General features: G+C 40.7%; 1 protein-coding gene across 1 annotated transcript in view; it reads left to right on the top strand.

The window, feature by feature from the left end:
* The window catches only part of MYLK4 (myosin light chain kinase family member 4), a 229,708-nt gene that overhangs the window by 211,324 nt on the left and 1,550 nt on the right, over positions 1-16,834 (top strand). The window contains exons 11-14 of the mRNA XM_073550150.1: positions 3,219-3,347; positions 7,491-7,643; positions 7,806-7,884; positions 11,716-11,788. Coding sequence (XP_073406251.1) covers positions 3,219-3,347; positions 7,491-7,643; positions 7,806-7,884; positions 11,716-11,763 — 409 coding nt within the window. The 3' untranslated portion in view covers positions 11,764-11,788. The remainder of the gene's footprint in view (positions 1-3,218; positions 3,348-7,490; positions 7,644-7,805; positions 7,885-11,715; positions 11,789-16,834) is intronic.

The raw sequence follows: 16,834 nt of genomic DNA, 5'->3' as shown, positions 1-16,834 counted from the left end.
CAAAGTGCTCACCACACATCTAGATAAGTTCCTTAGGGGGTCTAGTTTCCAAAATGGGGTCACTTGTGGGGGGATTCCACTGTTTAGGTACATCAGGGGCTTTCCAAACGCGACATGGTGTCCGATCAAAATTCCAGCCAAAATCGTCAAATGGCGCTGCTTCCCTTCCGAGCTCTGCCATGCGCCCAAATAGTCGTTTACACCCACATATGGGGTATCAGCGTACTCGGGACAAATTGCACAATAACTTTTAGGGTCCTGTTACCCTTGGAAAAGTAAGAATTGAGGGTGAAAAGATCATTTTTTTGGAAAAAATATGATTTTTTAATTGCACGGCTGTACGTTATAAACTTCTGTGAAGCCCTTGGGGGTTCAAAGTTCTCACCACACATCTAGATAAGTTCCTTGGGGGGTCTAGTTTCCAAAATGGGGTCACTTGTGGGTTGTTTCCACTGTTTAGGTACATCAGGGGCTCTCCAAACGTGACATGGCATCCGATCTGAATTCCAGCCAATTTTGCATTGAAAAAGTCAAACGGCGCTCCTTCCCTTCTGAGCGCTGTCATGCGCCGAAACAGTGGTGTCCCCCCCCACATATCAGGTATCAGCGTACTCAGGACAAATTGCACAATAACTTTTCCAGTCTAATTTCTCCTTTTACACTTGGTAAAATAAAAAAAATTGAACCTGAAGTATTTTTTTTGTGAAAAAAAAGTTAAATGTTAATTTTTTTTCTTTAAATATTCAAAAAATTCCTGTGAAGCACCTTAAGGGTTAATAAACTTCTTGAATGTGGTTTTGAGCACCTTAAGGGGTGCAGTTTTTAGAATGGTGTCACTTTTAGGTATTTTCTATCATATAGACCCCTCAAAGTGGCTTCAAATGTGATGTGGTCCATAAAAATAAAATGGTGTTGCAAAAATGAGAAATCGCTGGTCAACTTTTAACCCTTATGACTTCCTAACAAAAAAAATGTTGGTTACAAAATTGTGCTGATGTAAAGTAAACATGTGGGAAATGTTAGTTATCAAGTTTTTTGTGTGCTGTATATCTGTGATTTAAGGGCATAAAAATTCAAAGTTGGAAAATTGCAAAATTTTCAAAATTTTTGCCAAATTTCCATTTTTTTCACAAATAAACGCAAGTTATATGAATGAAATTTTACCATTATCATGAAGTACAAATTGTCATGCAAAAACATTGTCAGAATCACCGGGATCCATGGAAGCTTTTCAGAGTTATTACCTCATAAAGGGACAGTGGTCAGAATTGTAAAAATTGGCCCGGTCATGAACGTGCAAACCACCCTTGGGGATTAAGGGGTTAAGGGTCTCAAATTTCAGAGGTGCCCTACAGTGATATATAAAGACATATTACCTGAATGTTCTTCAGGGCTTGCCTTAATGCACAACTTAGGTGAAACATATCATTTGAGTATATAATTTCCCAGGGTGTGGAGGTTGTGTCCTCTGCTGTGCAGACATGGAGAACATCCAGCACAGGCATAGATACAAGCAGCCGAATCACCTTTATCTGCACCTGCCCTGAATGCTTTCAGTGCCTGTGTAATAGAAGATGTAGCTGCCATCTTGGAAAGCAATAGATAGCACTGGTTTTTTTTTAATATGGATACACATTGTGTGCTGTTGCCTATTTGTTACACAATCCCCACATGTGTTGAGGCTGTCTAACAGCCGAAAATCATGCAGCCGCAGAGGCTCGAACATATTATATGAGCACGCCCCATTGCTCGGGTAAGATGTTATCCAAACACCTTCACTCGTCACTAGCCATCAGCACTCATTGGCCTCTCTGGGTGCATGCCCAATACAGGACTTTGCTCTGCACTCAGCAGGGTAGAGCGCACTACGCCTGCGCAGGAGCGAGATTGAGTACTCTCTGTGGATGACCTAGGATTTGTCATCCACATGAAGTAGGGCAAGACAGCGGCAATTACAGGGTAGAGGAGGCACCAATGCAAAGCCAGGAACACCCATCAGACTGAATGACTCCACATGGGGGTACTATAAAATTTTTTGCGATATGAAGAGGTGGTTGGGGACTTACATGTCTGGCAAAAATTAAAAGACCACCACATCAAATCCCTGTCATGGCCAACCCATTCTCCTGAACCCCATTGAAAATGTAATCAAGAGGATGATGGATAATCACAGGCCATCAAAGAAAGAACTGCTTAAATTATTGCACTAAGAGCAGTGTGAAAGACTGGTGGAACGCATGCCAAGACGCATGAAAGCTGTGATTAAAAATAATGGTTATTCCACAAAATATTGATTTCCAAACTCTTCCTGAGTTAAACCATTAGTATTGTTGTTTCTAAATGATTATGAACTTGTTTTCTTAGCATTATTTGAGGTCTGCAAGCACTGCATTTTTTTGTTATTTTGACCATTTCTAATTTTCTGAAAATAAATGCAAAATTTAGTGCTTGGAAATTAGAAGACATGTTGTCAGTAGTTTATAGAATAAAAGAGCAATTTACATTTAACTCAAAATATAACTATAAAGAGAAAAATCAGACAAACTGAAAATTTTGCAGTGGTCTCTTAATTTTTGCCAGAGCTGTGTATATGGCTTCCTAGACTGCTTTAAAAGAGGCATTAAAGGTGGTGTCTTTAGTTTATATTGGGAAAACCTGGTGACAGTGTTGCTTTAAATAATTAGATATTTGAGTATTTGTCCAATATGTACCTCTTACGTCAATGTGTTGAAAAAGATTTTTTATGACGTGGCACAACGTTCCTGCTGTGGGTTTCATTATCTAGTTTGTTTGAGTACAAGGATAATATTTAGTAAAAATAAAACAAAATTATTTCAACATATCATTTATTATCACAGGTAAAACTGCTGTGCACGTTTATTCTCCGGTATCAAGCTTTGATTATTAGACTGAAAACATTTCAATTCCAGTGTACAGTCTGTCATATTGTTTACAGGCTCTGCTCAGATGTGATTTATGTGGACTAGCCCTGTAAGCATTTCTCCTGTAATGTTGCCTGCCAGTTTGTTCCATTCCAGTTATTAGTCATTGTATCTATGAGCCGTGTTTATGTTCTGTGTCAGACTTTATTCTTCCTGCAGAGTAGGTTGTGCGGAATGTATTTACTATGCGGCCAAAACCCGATCCTCTGTTGGGAAATTTTATGCTATGTCATTCCTTTGAAATTATATTTTATCTTTCATTTATTCATGCTCTAGGTATAAGCCAAGGGAAAAATTGAAAGTGCACTTTGGTACTCCAGAGTTCCTTGCCCCTGAAGTTGTGAACTACGATTTTGTCTCCTTTCCCACAGACATGTGGAGTGTGGGAGTCATTGCCTACATGCTGTGAGTTGGCCAAAAACTCAAGTCTGTTTTGTGTGAAATATGCTTTATCTCATTTTTTCTTGAATTTACATTTGGTTTCTAGCCTATGAAGGCACTTTTGCTGAACTGGCTTTTCTACCGGTCTTTAAAGAAAAACATGGGTGGCGCAGTTGGAACAGCGAGGGCAGCTGAAGATAAATATTTTTATCTTTTCATGTATAGAGTGAGCCAACAGCAAATTTCATTATCATCCATTAAATAGAGTGTCTGCAATCACGTTACATGCAGCTTTTTTGGAATGGGAGTAATAAGAGACCTGTGGTCTCCATACAAGTTCAGTCATGTAACTTGGCAAATAATAAACATATTGAAAGGTATATATACAATAGCAGAATGACTGAATGTATTTAATATACAGTGAAAATCATCTGACTCATAAATGGAACAATAGTGAAATTTGGTTTTGCCTCCCCACATTAGGCTACTTTCAGACTTGCACTAGGAGGCACAGCGCAGGGCCGCCGCTAAGCTCCGCCCCGGCCTCCTCCGGTCAGCTCCTCCTATGAGCGCATGACGCTGCATGCGACCGGCGTACCCTATATTTAGCGTTGGGTACGCTGGCTGTGCGCTGGTATGTTTTTGCCGGCGCATGCGCCCTTTTTGCGCTGCGCCGACGTGCGCCAAACACACTGGGTTGCATTTTTGTGCGCTCGGCACAGCGCAAAAAGGGTGCATGCGCCAGCAAAAACATACCAGCGCACAGCCAGCATACCCAACGCTAAATATAGGGTACGCCGGTCGCATGCAGCGTCATGCGCCCATAGGAGGAGCTGAATGGAGGAGGCACGGCCGGGGTCAGAGCTTAGCGGCAGCCCTGTGCTGCGCCGCCTAACGCTAGTGTGAAACTAGCCTTAGAAATATCCAAAAAGTCGAGCAGCGTCACTTTCTCCTCCATATACACAGCAATTTCCATGTGAACCTAAAGGTTACTAATTTGCTTATTAACTCCCACTACACTCACATTAACCAGTTTGTAACCACTGGACAAGTAGGGCCAAATAATACTCTCAAGATTTAATCTCAGGCCATTGATACTTCCATGTAGCAAATTCCAATAATGAATAATAAAGAGAAATTACCGTAGCTAGTTTTACCTGCACATTTTAGGCAGTAAACAATAGCTTGAAGCTTGTGGGCCCCAATACAAAAATACAAAATCTTCAACAGGGCTCAAAAGAATTATGGGTTTTAAATAGTATTGGTCTTCTTATATAGGCCAAACATACCTTTAGGCCCTCTTAGGGTCCAGTGCCTGGGTGTGACTGCAACCCCCATATCCACTATAGTTATGCCACTGGCTGTAAAAGTAAACTTGTCATAGTCTAAATGAGTTATCCAAGTACAGCGTATATAAAATGTCTACACACCCCTGTTAAAATGCCAGGTTTTTGTAATTTAAAAAATCATACCAAGAAAAATCATTTCAGAGCTTTTTCCACCTTTAATGTAGCCCAAGATCTGTACTAAACCATTGAAAAACAAACTGAAATATTTTGAACTAAAATAATGTGATTGCATAAATATGCACACTTTACACTCATACTTTCTTGAAGTACCCTTTGAATTTATGGCAGCATTTAGTCTCTTTAGGTAAGAGTCTATCAGCATGGCACATCTAGAATTGGCCCATTCTTTCTTGCTATAAATCTGTCAAATAGCTATGGTATCTCCTGTGTAAAGGGCCCTCTTCATTTCACCCACATATTTTCAATTGTATTCAGATCTAAGCTCTGGATGGGCCATTCCAAAGCTTTGATCTTCTGGTGAAATCATACTTTGTTGATTTACAGCACCGTTGTCTTGCTGAAAGGTGAAATTTCTCTTCATCTTCAGATATTTAGCAAAATTGACTGATATTTGGAACTGTTTCATAATTCCTCCCCCCTTGACTAAAGTTCCAGTTCTAGCTGCTGAAAAAATAATCCAAAGCATAATGTTACCTCCATCGTCCTTAACTCTGGGTATGGTGTCTTTTGGTGATCCGCACTGTTAGTTTTTTTAAACTATGGCCAAAAAGGTCATTCACGGTATCATCAGACCTTAACACTAGTGATTAGCGAGTATACTCGTTGCTCGGGTTTTCCCGAGCATTCTCGGGTGTCCTCTGAGTATTTTGGCTTGCTCGGAGATTTAGTTTTCGTCGTCTAATCTGCATGATTTGCGACAGCTAGACAGCTTGAATACATGTGTGGAATGCCTGTTTGTTAGGGAATTCCCACATGTATTCAGCCTGTTTACAAGTCGCAAATCATGCAGATTAGATGACGAAAACTAAATCTCCGAGCACGCTAAAATACTTGGAGGATACCCGAGCATGCTCGGGAAAACCTGAGCAACGAGTATACTCGCTCATCAATACTTAACACCCTTCCAATGTGCTTTTGGCAGACTTGATGTTAGTTTTGGCAAAACAAAGTCGTGCTTAGTTGTTTTCTTTAAAAGAAAAGGCTTATATCTTCACCCTACTTCATATCATATGTCAGCCATTTGAAGAATACAGGAGATTGTTGTCAAGTGCAGTACAAAACCAGTACTTGCCAGAAATTCCTACAGCTCCTTTAATGTTGCTGTAGGCCACTTTATAGCTTCCCAAACCAATTTTTTGTTTGTCTGGTTATCAATTTTTAAGGGACATCCAGCTCAAGGCAATGTCACTGTTGTGCCAAATTTAAACCACTTTTTGGTGACCGTCTTCAAGGAGTTCCATGGTATATCCAATGCCTTGCAAATTTTTTAAGTACTCTTCTCTTGACTAATATCTTTCAACAATGAGATTTTTTGTGCACTTTTTATAGATCATAACACACAGTGTATTATTATTATTTATTATTATAGCGCCATTTATTCCATGGCGCTTTACATGTGAGGAGGGGTATACATAATACATGCAAGTACAGTAATCTTAAACAATACAAGTCACGACTGGTACAGGATGAGAGAGGACCCTGCCCGTGATGGCTCACAATCTACAACGGGATGGGTGAGGATACAGTAGGCGAGGGTAGAGCTGGTCGTGCAGCGGTTTGGTGGATCAGTGGTTACTGCAAGTTGTAGGCTTCAGTGTAGGTTCAATCCCATTGATTAGCATCATGTGGTACTATCTTTTAACCTCTACTATACTCCAAAGTGTGCATTATTTATAGACCACAATGTTTATAGGATAAATTTTATATTGACTAGCAATGTTTGGTAACAGTTTTATCTCCAACCCCCATTGTACTCTGCATTTTGCACTTTTTACAGACCACAATTTACATTGCATAGGTTCAGTCTCATTCACTTGCATTGTGTGGTACCATATTTGACCCCCACTATTGGTAGTCAGTTTCAGCCAATTATCAGTAATGATATAGTTACCATTTCTGACTCTACCTACTTCTAAAAACTGCTGTGTAGCTCATAATTTGCTATTATCCATGTCAAGTTGCTTTGTAAAGTGTGTAATAGACTTGAATCCACACCAGAGCACCATCTGCACGGAGGTTGTTTGCCTGCTCCTCTTGTTTGTATAGGTGCACTCCTACCTTCTAAAAACTAAAAGCATAACTATATTTCTATGGGAAATTAGATTGTAATATCCCTTGGGGACAAGAAGAGTGGTTACAATTTGTGCATAGCACTACATAGTGGGCTACATAACTGACTGAAAGTAAATAAATCCATGGCTATATCTGGCCTACACCCAAGTCAGACTCCTCTTGGATGAAGAAATGAATTTACAGGACGACTATGTAACCTATAGATGGCACTCGTCTTCTTCATGTTGGAGGAGAGCTAAGTGTATATTTTTCTTGGGGAGAGCTGCCAACAGACTTCATTCCATTTGCTGGTTGTTCTCAAGGAGAAGCAGTTTTCCAATGAGGCAGCTACGCAGAATATTAGTAAGGGCTTTGTGCTATAATACAAATGTAGCTAATCCTAGAGGCCCAGACGCTGTCAACCAGGGTGGTCAGGAAAGAAAAATATTAATTACTGTAATTCAACTAATTCAATAAATCAATTAATTCTATACATACTTAATGGCTTGTTTTTGTTTAGCTTAAAATTTAACATCAATTTCATTTGGAATGCATATCAAACTTTTTTATTTTTTTTAATCATTAGGTTAAGCGGGCTCTCACCATTTTTAGGGGAAAATGACAATGAAACACTAAACAACATTATAGTATCTCAATTTGACTTTGACGGAGAAGAATTCCAAAATATCTCAGATCATGCTAAAGATTTCATCAGCAAGTTACTGATAAAGGAAAAATGGTAAGTACGATTTTATAAAGGGCATTTACAGGAAGTGTTAAGTGTTAGTGTAGTGACATATCCAGTAATGTTTTCCACTATATTCATATAACCAATGTACACATTGTTTATGTATTCATCAGATGTCATTATTCTTATCATTATAATTTATTTTCTATTTAGCTGGAGAATCAGTGCAAGTGAAGCTCTTAAACATCCATGGTTAACGGATTCCAAAATGCACTACATTATTAACCAGAAGGTACGTTGTGTTTTTAAAAATACAACTAATTGCTAAATATTCACAATGTGGCATATCAGCATAAACTGAAGAATGTGTGAATGAAATTTCACATAATAAAAAGCATATATACACAAAACAGCACAATGACCTTGCAGCACAGGGGTCCTGGGTTAAAATCTGATTCTGCTTGGATCTGTATGTTCTTTTCTCTGCTTGAGTTTTCTCCAGTTACTACATTTCTTCCCACAATCCAAAATGGCTTTTACAGGAGCCGATGATTTGCAAACAAGCAACCTTAAGGGCCCTTTACACATAGCGATATCGCTACCGATATCGCTAAAGCATCACCCATTTTGTGACACAGCAGCGATATCACTAGCGATATCGCTACATGTGATACTCACCTCCGATCGGCTCCCCCGCTGGATATCGTTGATCGCGCGAGATTCGCCTGGTCCATTTCTCGTCGTCTGCTTCCTGCTGGCGCTGACGAGCGAGCCATGGACGCAGGCGGAAGATGGTCACCCTCACCGCGTCTGAAAGGTGAGTACGACCGCCGACCGCTGCTGCATCGCTAGTGAGATCTGCCTGTTTGGCAGCTCACTAGTGACCATTTAGCAATGCACCAGCGATCCTGACCGGGTCATATCGTGGTCGGGATCGCTGGTGCATCGCTAAATGTAACGGGGCCTTTAGGAACACTTGTTTCTGATTATATGACATGGTAAACATCCAGCAATCAAATTCATTGTGCGATTTCATGCGTAATCAGGACAGTAAGCCAGCTAGAATGACTTGCATATACAGTATTTAGTTGGCACTTACTACACTAGACTGCTATCAGCAAGTGTAAATGGGCCAATATTTATAGGAAATGTGAGCCCCTATAGTGACTGTGGGTAAAGACAATCGGCCAGATTCATCAAGACCGGTGTTGTTCGTGCTGGTCTTGATGAAGGGGTGTGATACAATCAGATGCTCCTGATTCCTGAAGAGTTGTTAATCAGAAGCATCAGATGAGTGGTGTATGCCACTTTGTGCGGCTTGCCAAAAATTCTAGTACAGTCTGGAGTAAGATTCATGGTGTAGTCAAATGCCATGAATTTGACAAGTGGCGGTTGCCGCGCCCTCTGTTCCGCCCCAGCTCCATACTCTTTGTTAAAGCTGGACAAAAATGGTACATAAATGACAAAAGTCACAAAATATTAGCGCAGCCATGAGTTGATGAATCTGGCCCAATGTCTGTAAAACAATACAGAATATGTCAGAGCTATATAATCAAGCATAATAAGTAAAACATGCCCAATACTATAAACTGGATCCATACAGGTACAGAAGCACAATTAATGTGAGAGTCTTACATCAGACTACTGTGTAAGGGAGGCCATTACGTATACCTTTCCCTGTCTGTATATCAATAATAAAGGCTTCAGCATAGTTAATGCAATATCTTATGTATGCACAAAAGCATCCAAATGAAGATTACTAGGATGGGAGTATATTAAAGGGAGTTTGTTAAACTTCAGCTGAGCAGAATAGAGGAAGTGATTAAAATACTGAATGTGTGATTTTATAGGGGCTATATCGCTATATCCCTTACCAGGCTTTTTGCTTATTTTAGCCTCTCCCTTCCATGAACCTATCTGGAGTAGCATGGTAGAAACACCCACCACAGAAATGTATAAAAGGCTGAGTAGTGTAGCTCAGTTCTATGCTAAAATATGATTGCTTCTAGTTCCAGATTCAAAACTTGAAGCTGCTACAGAGGTTCTGATAGCAAAATGTCAAGACTCTCCTACTTTGACTAGGCAATGGCAATTCTTCATACTTACTTCCAAAATCACTGATGCTGCAGTTCACACTTTTTTTTAAATACACAAAACATGATTAAAAATTAAATGACAGAAAAGATTAAGGTATTAACTAAGATGGATCCCAAAATCCAGAATAAAAATGGCAGATTTATGGCATTAGAATTAAAAGTTTCATTGCTAGAGATAAACAGAATGATCACGAGGATCGAGTTTGAGTTGAATTTCCTAAAATTTGTGTGTTCACGTGAAATTGAAAAACACACTGCTGAGGCATCAAGGAGTGGGCTAATGTAATTTTGTATTGAAAAAAGCATATCTCAAATTCTTTCCCTAGCAAATGAATATGCAGATAAAATATCATTGATAAGTAATCAGCAAGCCTTATGGGACCCACATGTGGATGCTGTTACTTTGAAGTGTATCTTATTTTGCTGCAATTTTAAAGGGTTATCCCCTATTCAATGGATAAGTAATAACTTGCTGATCACTGCAGTACTGACCTCTGGGACCCTCAGCAATCTCAAGATTGGGGTTCTGGAACCTCGCCCATTCATTGTCTATGGTAAGGTTGAATAGTGTTCTGCTATTTCTGACAGTCCCATAAAAAATAAATAGAGTGAAGGCCGAACATACATACGTCTGCTCCATTCAGGACATGGCTCTAGAGCCCCAATCTTACAATTCCAGACCTCCAATATTGGGAAAGCCAGGGGTCTCAGCAGTCTGACCCTCAGCAATCAGCAAGTAATCCCCTATGCCACAAAGAGGGATTAACTTGATTTTTTTTGTAATAAGTCTTTAAGGTTGGGACTACATGGTGGGATTGACAAAGACACAGATTACATGGTCAAAGATTGATCAGTGTCGCTGCTTCATTGCAGTGCAAAAAATCCAACCAGATATCATTTTTTGCAACATGCTTCGCAGTACCCTTGGGGTCACAATGCGACCATATTCGATTGTATTGCGCTGCGATGTAGCAGCAACCCCTTGCAATATTTCTTCGTGCTATTTGTGTCGCAGCCAATGTTGCTGTGTAGTCACAGCCTAAAGTAAATCTGTCAGTTTGATCCAATTCCCCGCCAACTGTTTATATGGTTTTGGTGCTCTCTAAAATAAAATGTTACTTCGCAGCCAGTGGGCTGTCAGTCATGCAGGGGAATGAGGGGCTGAGCAAAAAAAAGAGCCCAAGAGGCAGAGGCTTGGGAAGTGCTTTGACACTCTCAGGGCACTTCAGCCTCCTCACATATGGATTAAAGCAGTGCTTTATAAGTCATGGAGCGACAGATTGCTTGAGTAAAGGTGTTTAATGGCAATATGACTATATCTTTCAGAGAACAACATTACCATATAAACAGTTTTGGGGGTTGGATCATTCTGACAGATTCCCTTTAAATAAAAATCAATTTCATGATTATAAACCTCCTGTTATCTCTTGTTCCCTTTCCTTCTTGTGCTATAGCTGTTGCAAGGTGGTTACCAAATGACCCCTTTGCTTACACCCTAATCTGTATGAAGTGCACATTAAACACTAGAAGGAAAGTGATGCTCGCCAGAACAGCTGATTGGTGGACCTCCACTAATCGAATATTTATGGCCTAATCTAAGCACAGGCCACCATTTATAAAGTCCTGGATAGTTCCAGGACTTTAAAAAATATCCTGTGAAAGATCTGCTACTACCCACGGCATAGAGGTTTTAATGTTTGTCACAAAACAACATAAAATGGTTAAATTAAAAAATGTGAAGAGTTGGACCTGATTTTCATAGTGAAGATTAAAGGATTAGGTCCAGTTGGAGGGTCTGTCTATATTGTCAGCCTCAGATTTTGGGCCTGTAACATCTGCAGTTCATTAATGTTAACATTTTATTTAGTCATGTACAGTAAAGGGCATTTTATATCTCATTACCGAAAGGCCTCCATACCCCTACATGTCATGCAGTCTCATTTTATCGTTTTCCAAATATCTTGATATAATATATTAAAAGTGTTCAATTCATATCAATAAGTTGTCATTACTCATTTTTATTTTAGAAAAATACGAAAAGCTGTACTGTATCTGAAGCACCTGTGCGTCAGTGACATATTCCAGGCTAATAATAAGCAGGTTTGTGGAAATTTGGTGGTGTTCTATTCGATGGGAATAAAATGCAAGAACTGCACAGATGACATGTTGTAGATTAATTGTTAATTTTGGATTCATGATTTCTTTTCATTGTCACCATAGACAATGAATGGAAGAGTGTCTGAGTGACCACAGCTCTGGTCAAACTTCTAACTGCTGTTATATACAGGGAGGAGGCTCAGGACCCATAATCAAGTAATTGATGGAGGTCCCAGTGGCGGATTAAGTGGACTATGGGCCCGGGGCTGTTCATAAAACCTTGGCCCCTGTACCCCACTTCCCAGGAAAACATTTTCTGTCAAAATTTTGTGGCTCTTCTCACAAAAACACTGCATATGCTGATTTTTAGGTATACAAATTGTAACATTTATTAGACCATAAAAACAAAGAAAAATTACTTTTTTCTCACAAGAAATTGTATTGTATGGTCAAACAATATAAATAATATTAAATCGGCTGTTCCCGAATTTGGCGCCCCCCCGGGCGGTGAATGGCCTGCTCGGAAGCGGGGTCTGGAAAGGAATAAAATGGCCGCGCTTGGGAGGGGGTACCGGCCTGGCCGGCTACTGGTTAGGGATGTTAATGGTTAATCACACAGTCACAGACAGACATTCATTTCTGACACACTGCCTGCGACAGTGCTCCCAGGCAGCACAGACAGTAATGTGCAGGCTCAGCTCCGCCTCCTCTGCCCCTGGCCGCAGTATAAGTTACACATATATATATATATATATATATATATATATATATAAAACAATACCAAATGGAACAATTCGCAATGTACCCCAGGCGAGTCACCATTTGTAAAATTATGACTCAAAGGGGATCGATAATGGACACTCCCACATAACATGTTAACACAAAAAAATGGAGTGAAAGTCCAAAATATTTTAGAAATGTAAGAAATTTATTATACATAAAAATCGTACTGACAATTATAAACAACATCTACAATGAAGGAATTGGGTAATATCAGCTGCTAATTGTCCTGTCCATATAATATTAAGTGAAAAGGAGCCAAGTGCTTCTTGTAATGATGGGCCATAAAACCGGGACACAAAGTGTAGGGAAGAACCCAGGTGCGCACCCTGAGGAACAACCCCGTTATCCCATGCTAAAGTGCTTACCCATCATGTGCTCCAGCCTCCAGGACAAGTGCAGCGCCGCCACGCTGCACTTGCGCTGGTGGCGGCGCTGCACTTGTCCTGGAGCACATGATGGGTAAGCACTTTAGCACGGGATAACGGGGTTGTTCCTCAAATAAATTTCTTACGTTTCTAAAATATTTTGGACTTTCACTCCATTTTTTTGTGTTAACATATAAGTTACACTTAGGCTGTGTGCACACGCTACGGATTAGGTGCGGATTCATCCGCGCGGATTTTGTAAAATCCGCAGGTGAAACCGCAGGTCAAAATACCTGCGGTTTTACCTGCGGATTGCTCTGCGGTTTTGCCCTGCGGTTTTTCATCTCCTCAATAGAGGAGATGGCAAACCGCAGGAGGATCCGCAGAAAGAATTGACATGTCAAAAACCGCTGCGGAACCGCAGCAAAATCCGCAGTGTGTGCACACAGCCTTACACAGGCTGCCTGCGACTGCCTGGCTGCTGTGAGTGTGAGTGACTCTGTGTGACACTGAGGAAGGAAGCCGTCCGCAGGGAGAGCTCAGCAGCTGACTGAGCATGGAGGGAGGCTGGGGAGAGGCAGAGCATCCTCCTCCCAAATGGTGAGTGACCTGTGACCCACCTGTGCTAGCCGCTGCCAAAATCTCCTGCTAATACTCAGTCCTCTTCTCTCCTCACTGTGCCTCGGCCGGCCGCCTCCACGCTTCTCTCCCGAGTCCCACAGCACAGAGAGGAGGAATTTCTGCTCCTGCCGTGCTGCGCCGCCCCCACACACGTGCCGCCTGGGGCGGCCCGCCCCCCCGCACCCCCCCGCAACCCCCTTCCTACGCCACTGGGCGGTGGCGGCTCACACAGATGCCAACCGGATTGGCCCCTGCCCTGGGCCCCCAAAAAACCTTGGGCCCGGGGCGACCGCCCCATCCGCCCCTATTAAGATCCGCCACTGGGAGGTCCCATTCGTGGGGTCCCCCAGCGATCATATTTTTATCACCTGATTTGTGAAGATAAATATCTTTAATTAGATTACCTTTACACCATGGACATTTTTCAGTCTTTATTTTTTTAGCTCATTTTCCAAGAACCATAATTTTTTTTATATTTTTGTCTATCTAGATAGCTATATAAGCTTTTGTTGCCACCATTTTATATATATATATATATATATATATATATATATATATATAATTTTCATTTCACCAGAGCTGTTCAAAAGAAGCTAAGCTGTGATTGGTTGCTGTGACCAACAGTTTTCCTTGCAACCAATCACTAAGCATCTCTCATTTCACCAGAGCTGATTAACAGTAGCTGAGCTGTGATTGGTTGCTATGCGCAAGTTTTCCCACTTGACAACACCTCAGCAGACAGTGACATGGTGGGAGAAATCTAGCATCCCCGAGAACATAAGCTTCCAGCCACTGTCTGCCCCCAGAAAGGAGCAGTGAGTACATGACAGAAATGAATCCCCCCCTCCCGTGTGGTATCATTAAGTGACACACATGAATGTAGGAAAGTGCACATATTAAATGTCATGTGGATTTAATATTTTCTCACAGACACTTTTATGCATTATTGACGAGTTACTGTGCTCTGATGCTGTGAGTTTTTTTAAAGTGCTACTTTCCCCATAATTCACCTGAATATACCCATATAACACGTAATGCTTTTCCCATAACAAACCATTAAATATGATACTATACTGCATACAGATGCTGTACATCCATGAGCAACTCAGCCGGACAAATAAAAGTTGACCTGGGATCTTAGTGAACCATGTTTCTGTGCAATTTAACTATTCTACTTTTACTGCCTTTGACGGGATGATGTGGGATATTATGGGTAGTAGTCCGGTAGCTCTGGCTGATGGGATGATGTGGGATATTATAGTGAATGTGGCTATGCAGAGTGGGCGGGGCTCTACACTCAGCTTTATATATATATATATATAAAACGATGTGGGATATTAGGGGGAGTAGTCTGGTGGCTGTGACGTGATGATGTGGGATATTAGGGGTAGTAGTCCGGTGGCTATGGCTGACGGGACGGTATGGGATATTAGGGGTAGTAATCCGGTAGCTCTGGCTGACAGGATGATGTGGGATATAATAGTGAATGCGGCTATGCGGCGTGGGTGGGGCTATACACTCAACTTTGCACACTAACTAACCGTAGCCGTAGTCAGTTACTATGTCGGGGTAGTGCCGGGCTCTTCAGCTAGTGTATATATATTTATGCTTGAGTTTGTTTTAATTTTATTGATAGTACGGTAAAAATAAAGTGTGACTTGTATTCTAACATCATTATGATATTGATGACCAATATCACAGGGTAGGTCATTTATATCAAATAGGTGAGGCCAGACAACAGACACCCCTATTGATCAGCTGTCAACAGCTATGGCAGTGAGTGGCAGAATGTACTTGTATGGAGCAGAACACCACCGCTATGTCACACTGTTTAGTGTCTGCTCTGAATACGAGCTGATCTACAGTACACAGGATTGGCTAGTAACCAATGTGACGCTACTCCATACATTTACAACCTGCCACTGTCAGAGCTGGTGACAACTGACCATTGGTGGTACATGGTGTTGAACCTGCACCTATCTGATATTGAGGACCTATTCAAAGAATAATTAATCAGTATCATAGTAGTGGAAAAGCCCTTTAAGGTTTATTGTTAAGTCAAGTTTTCCATTCTTGATATTTGGCATAGGTATGGATTCATTAATCACTAAGGCTCCTATTAATTAAGACCAGCTTTGTCCATGTCAGTTTTGATGAGGGGGCATGTTGAAGTCAGAGGTGTCTGTCTTATTAAGGGGTGCACGCTCCTCTTAATGAATGAGGCACAACTTAAAGGTGGTGTGCTTCACGCCACAAATTTCATTCCAGTCAGGGGCTAGAGTAAGCAGTGTCAGACTGGGGTGCCCAGGGCCCACCAGTAATATCAACTCTAGGGCCCCACTTATCAACAACATGCAAAAATGAATTTGCCCTCATTCACAAATTTATATAAAAATAAACTGGGTTCATTGTGAACTATTAAGATTCTGCCTTTGTCTGTATATAGTGAATCAAGTGTATAGTGCCAAATACTGCTCACATAAGAGGGAGGTGTGCTAGTTCGAGCCTGAGAGTAAGATTTGTGATGTAGGTTAACCTACAGCTTTCCCATGGTATGAAAATGATAAAAGTTGTTATAAATTTTGCACACAAGCACATTGCGCAAAAACGCTGCCTCTTTTCAAAGCATTTTACGCCAGATTTCTAGCGTAATGACTTTGAAAAATCGGGTCCATTTTTTTTACTTGTCCTAGAAAAAGAGGTCTAATTTCTATTGTGCATTGATTCTCATAAATCACCTTCTACATGCTGTGAATCTCAAATGTGATCTATATCAATTTTTTATGTATCCAATTTTTTATCTCTATTTATATCATTAGAAGTTGAGGCTACTTCTGCTTAAGTTTATGTTGACATTATTTGATAGAATTGCTGAGTTTTACATATAAACATACATATGTTAAAGCAGGAGCGGACATGGACAGAAGAGGGCCCCTCCACAAGAACAATACATGAGCCCTTGCAATTCAGTAATTCAATTTATAGTTAGAAGTAGACTTACTTGGGCCTCCTTACTTTTTGGGCCCCTGTGTGGCTGCACAGGTTGCATTAATGATATATCTGTCCTGTGTTAATTGTGATGTAAACTTCTACCATGAATTGTAACGTTTCGAGACATGCTTCTCATATATAGCTAGTATAAGAATGACATTTCTGTCTGTTACTAAGTAACATTTGGCAGAACCGTCTCAGCGAAAGGAAAGTTTAACCTTAATTTCTGGCTAACTTTCTTTACAAGTAATAAAGGTCTGGAGAGTAGTATAGCCTGAAGTAATAAAAA

This window comes from Dendrobates tinctorius, unplaced genomic scaffold (assembly GCF_039654945.1).
Source record: "Dendrobates tinctorius isolate UK_male_01 unplaced genomic scaffold, ASM3965494v1 ptg000163l, whole genome shotgun sequence".
Taxonomy (NCBI): Eukaryota; Metazoa; Chordata; class Amphibia; order Anura; family Dendrobatidae; genus Dendrobates; species Dendrobates tinctorius.
The sequence above is the reverse complement of the archived record's forward strand: the minus strand, read 5'-3'. Positions and strand labels throughout refer to the sequence as shown.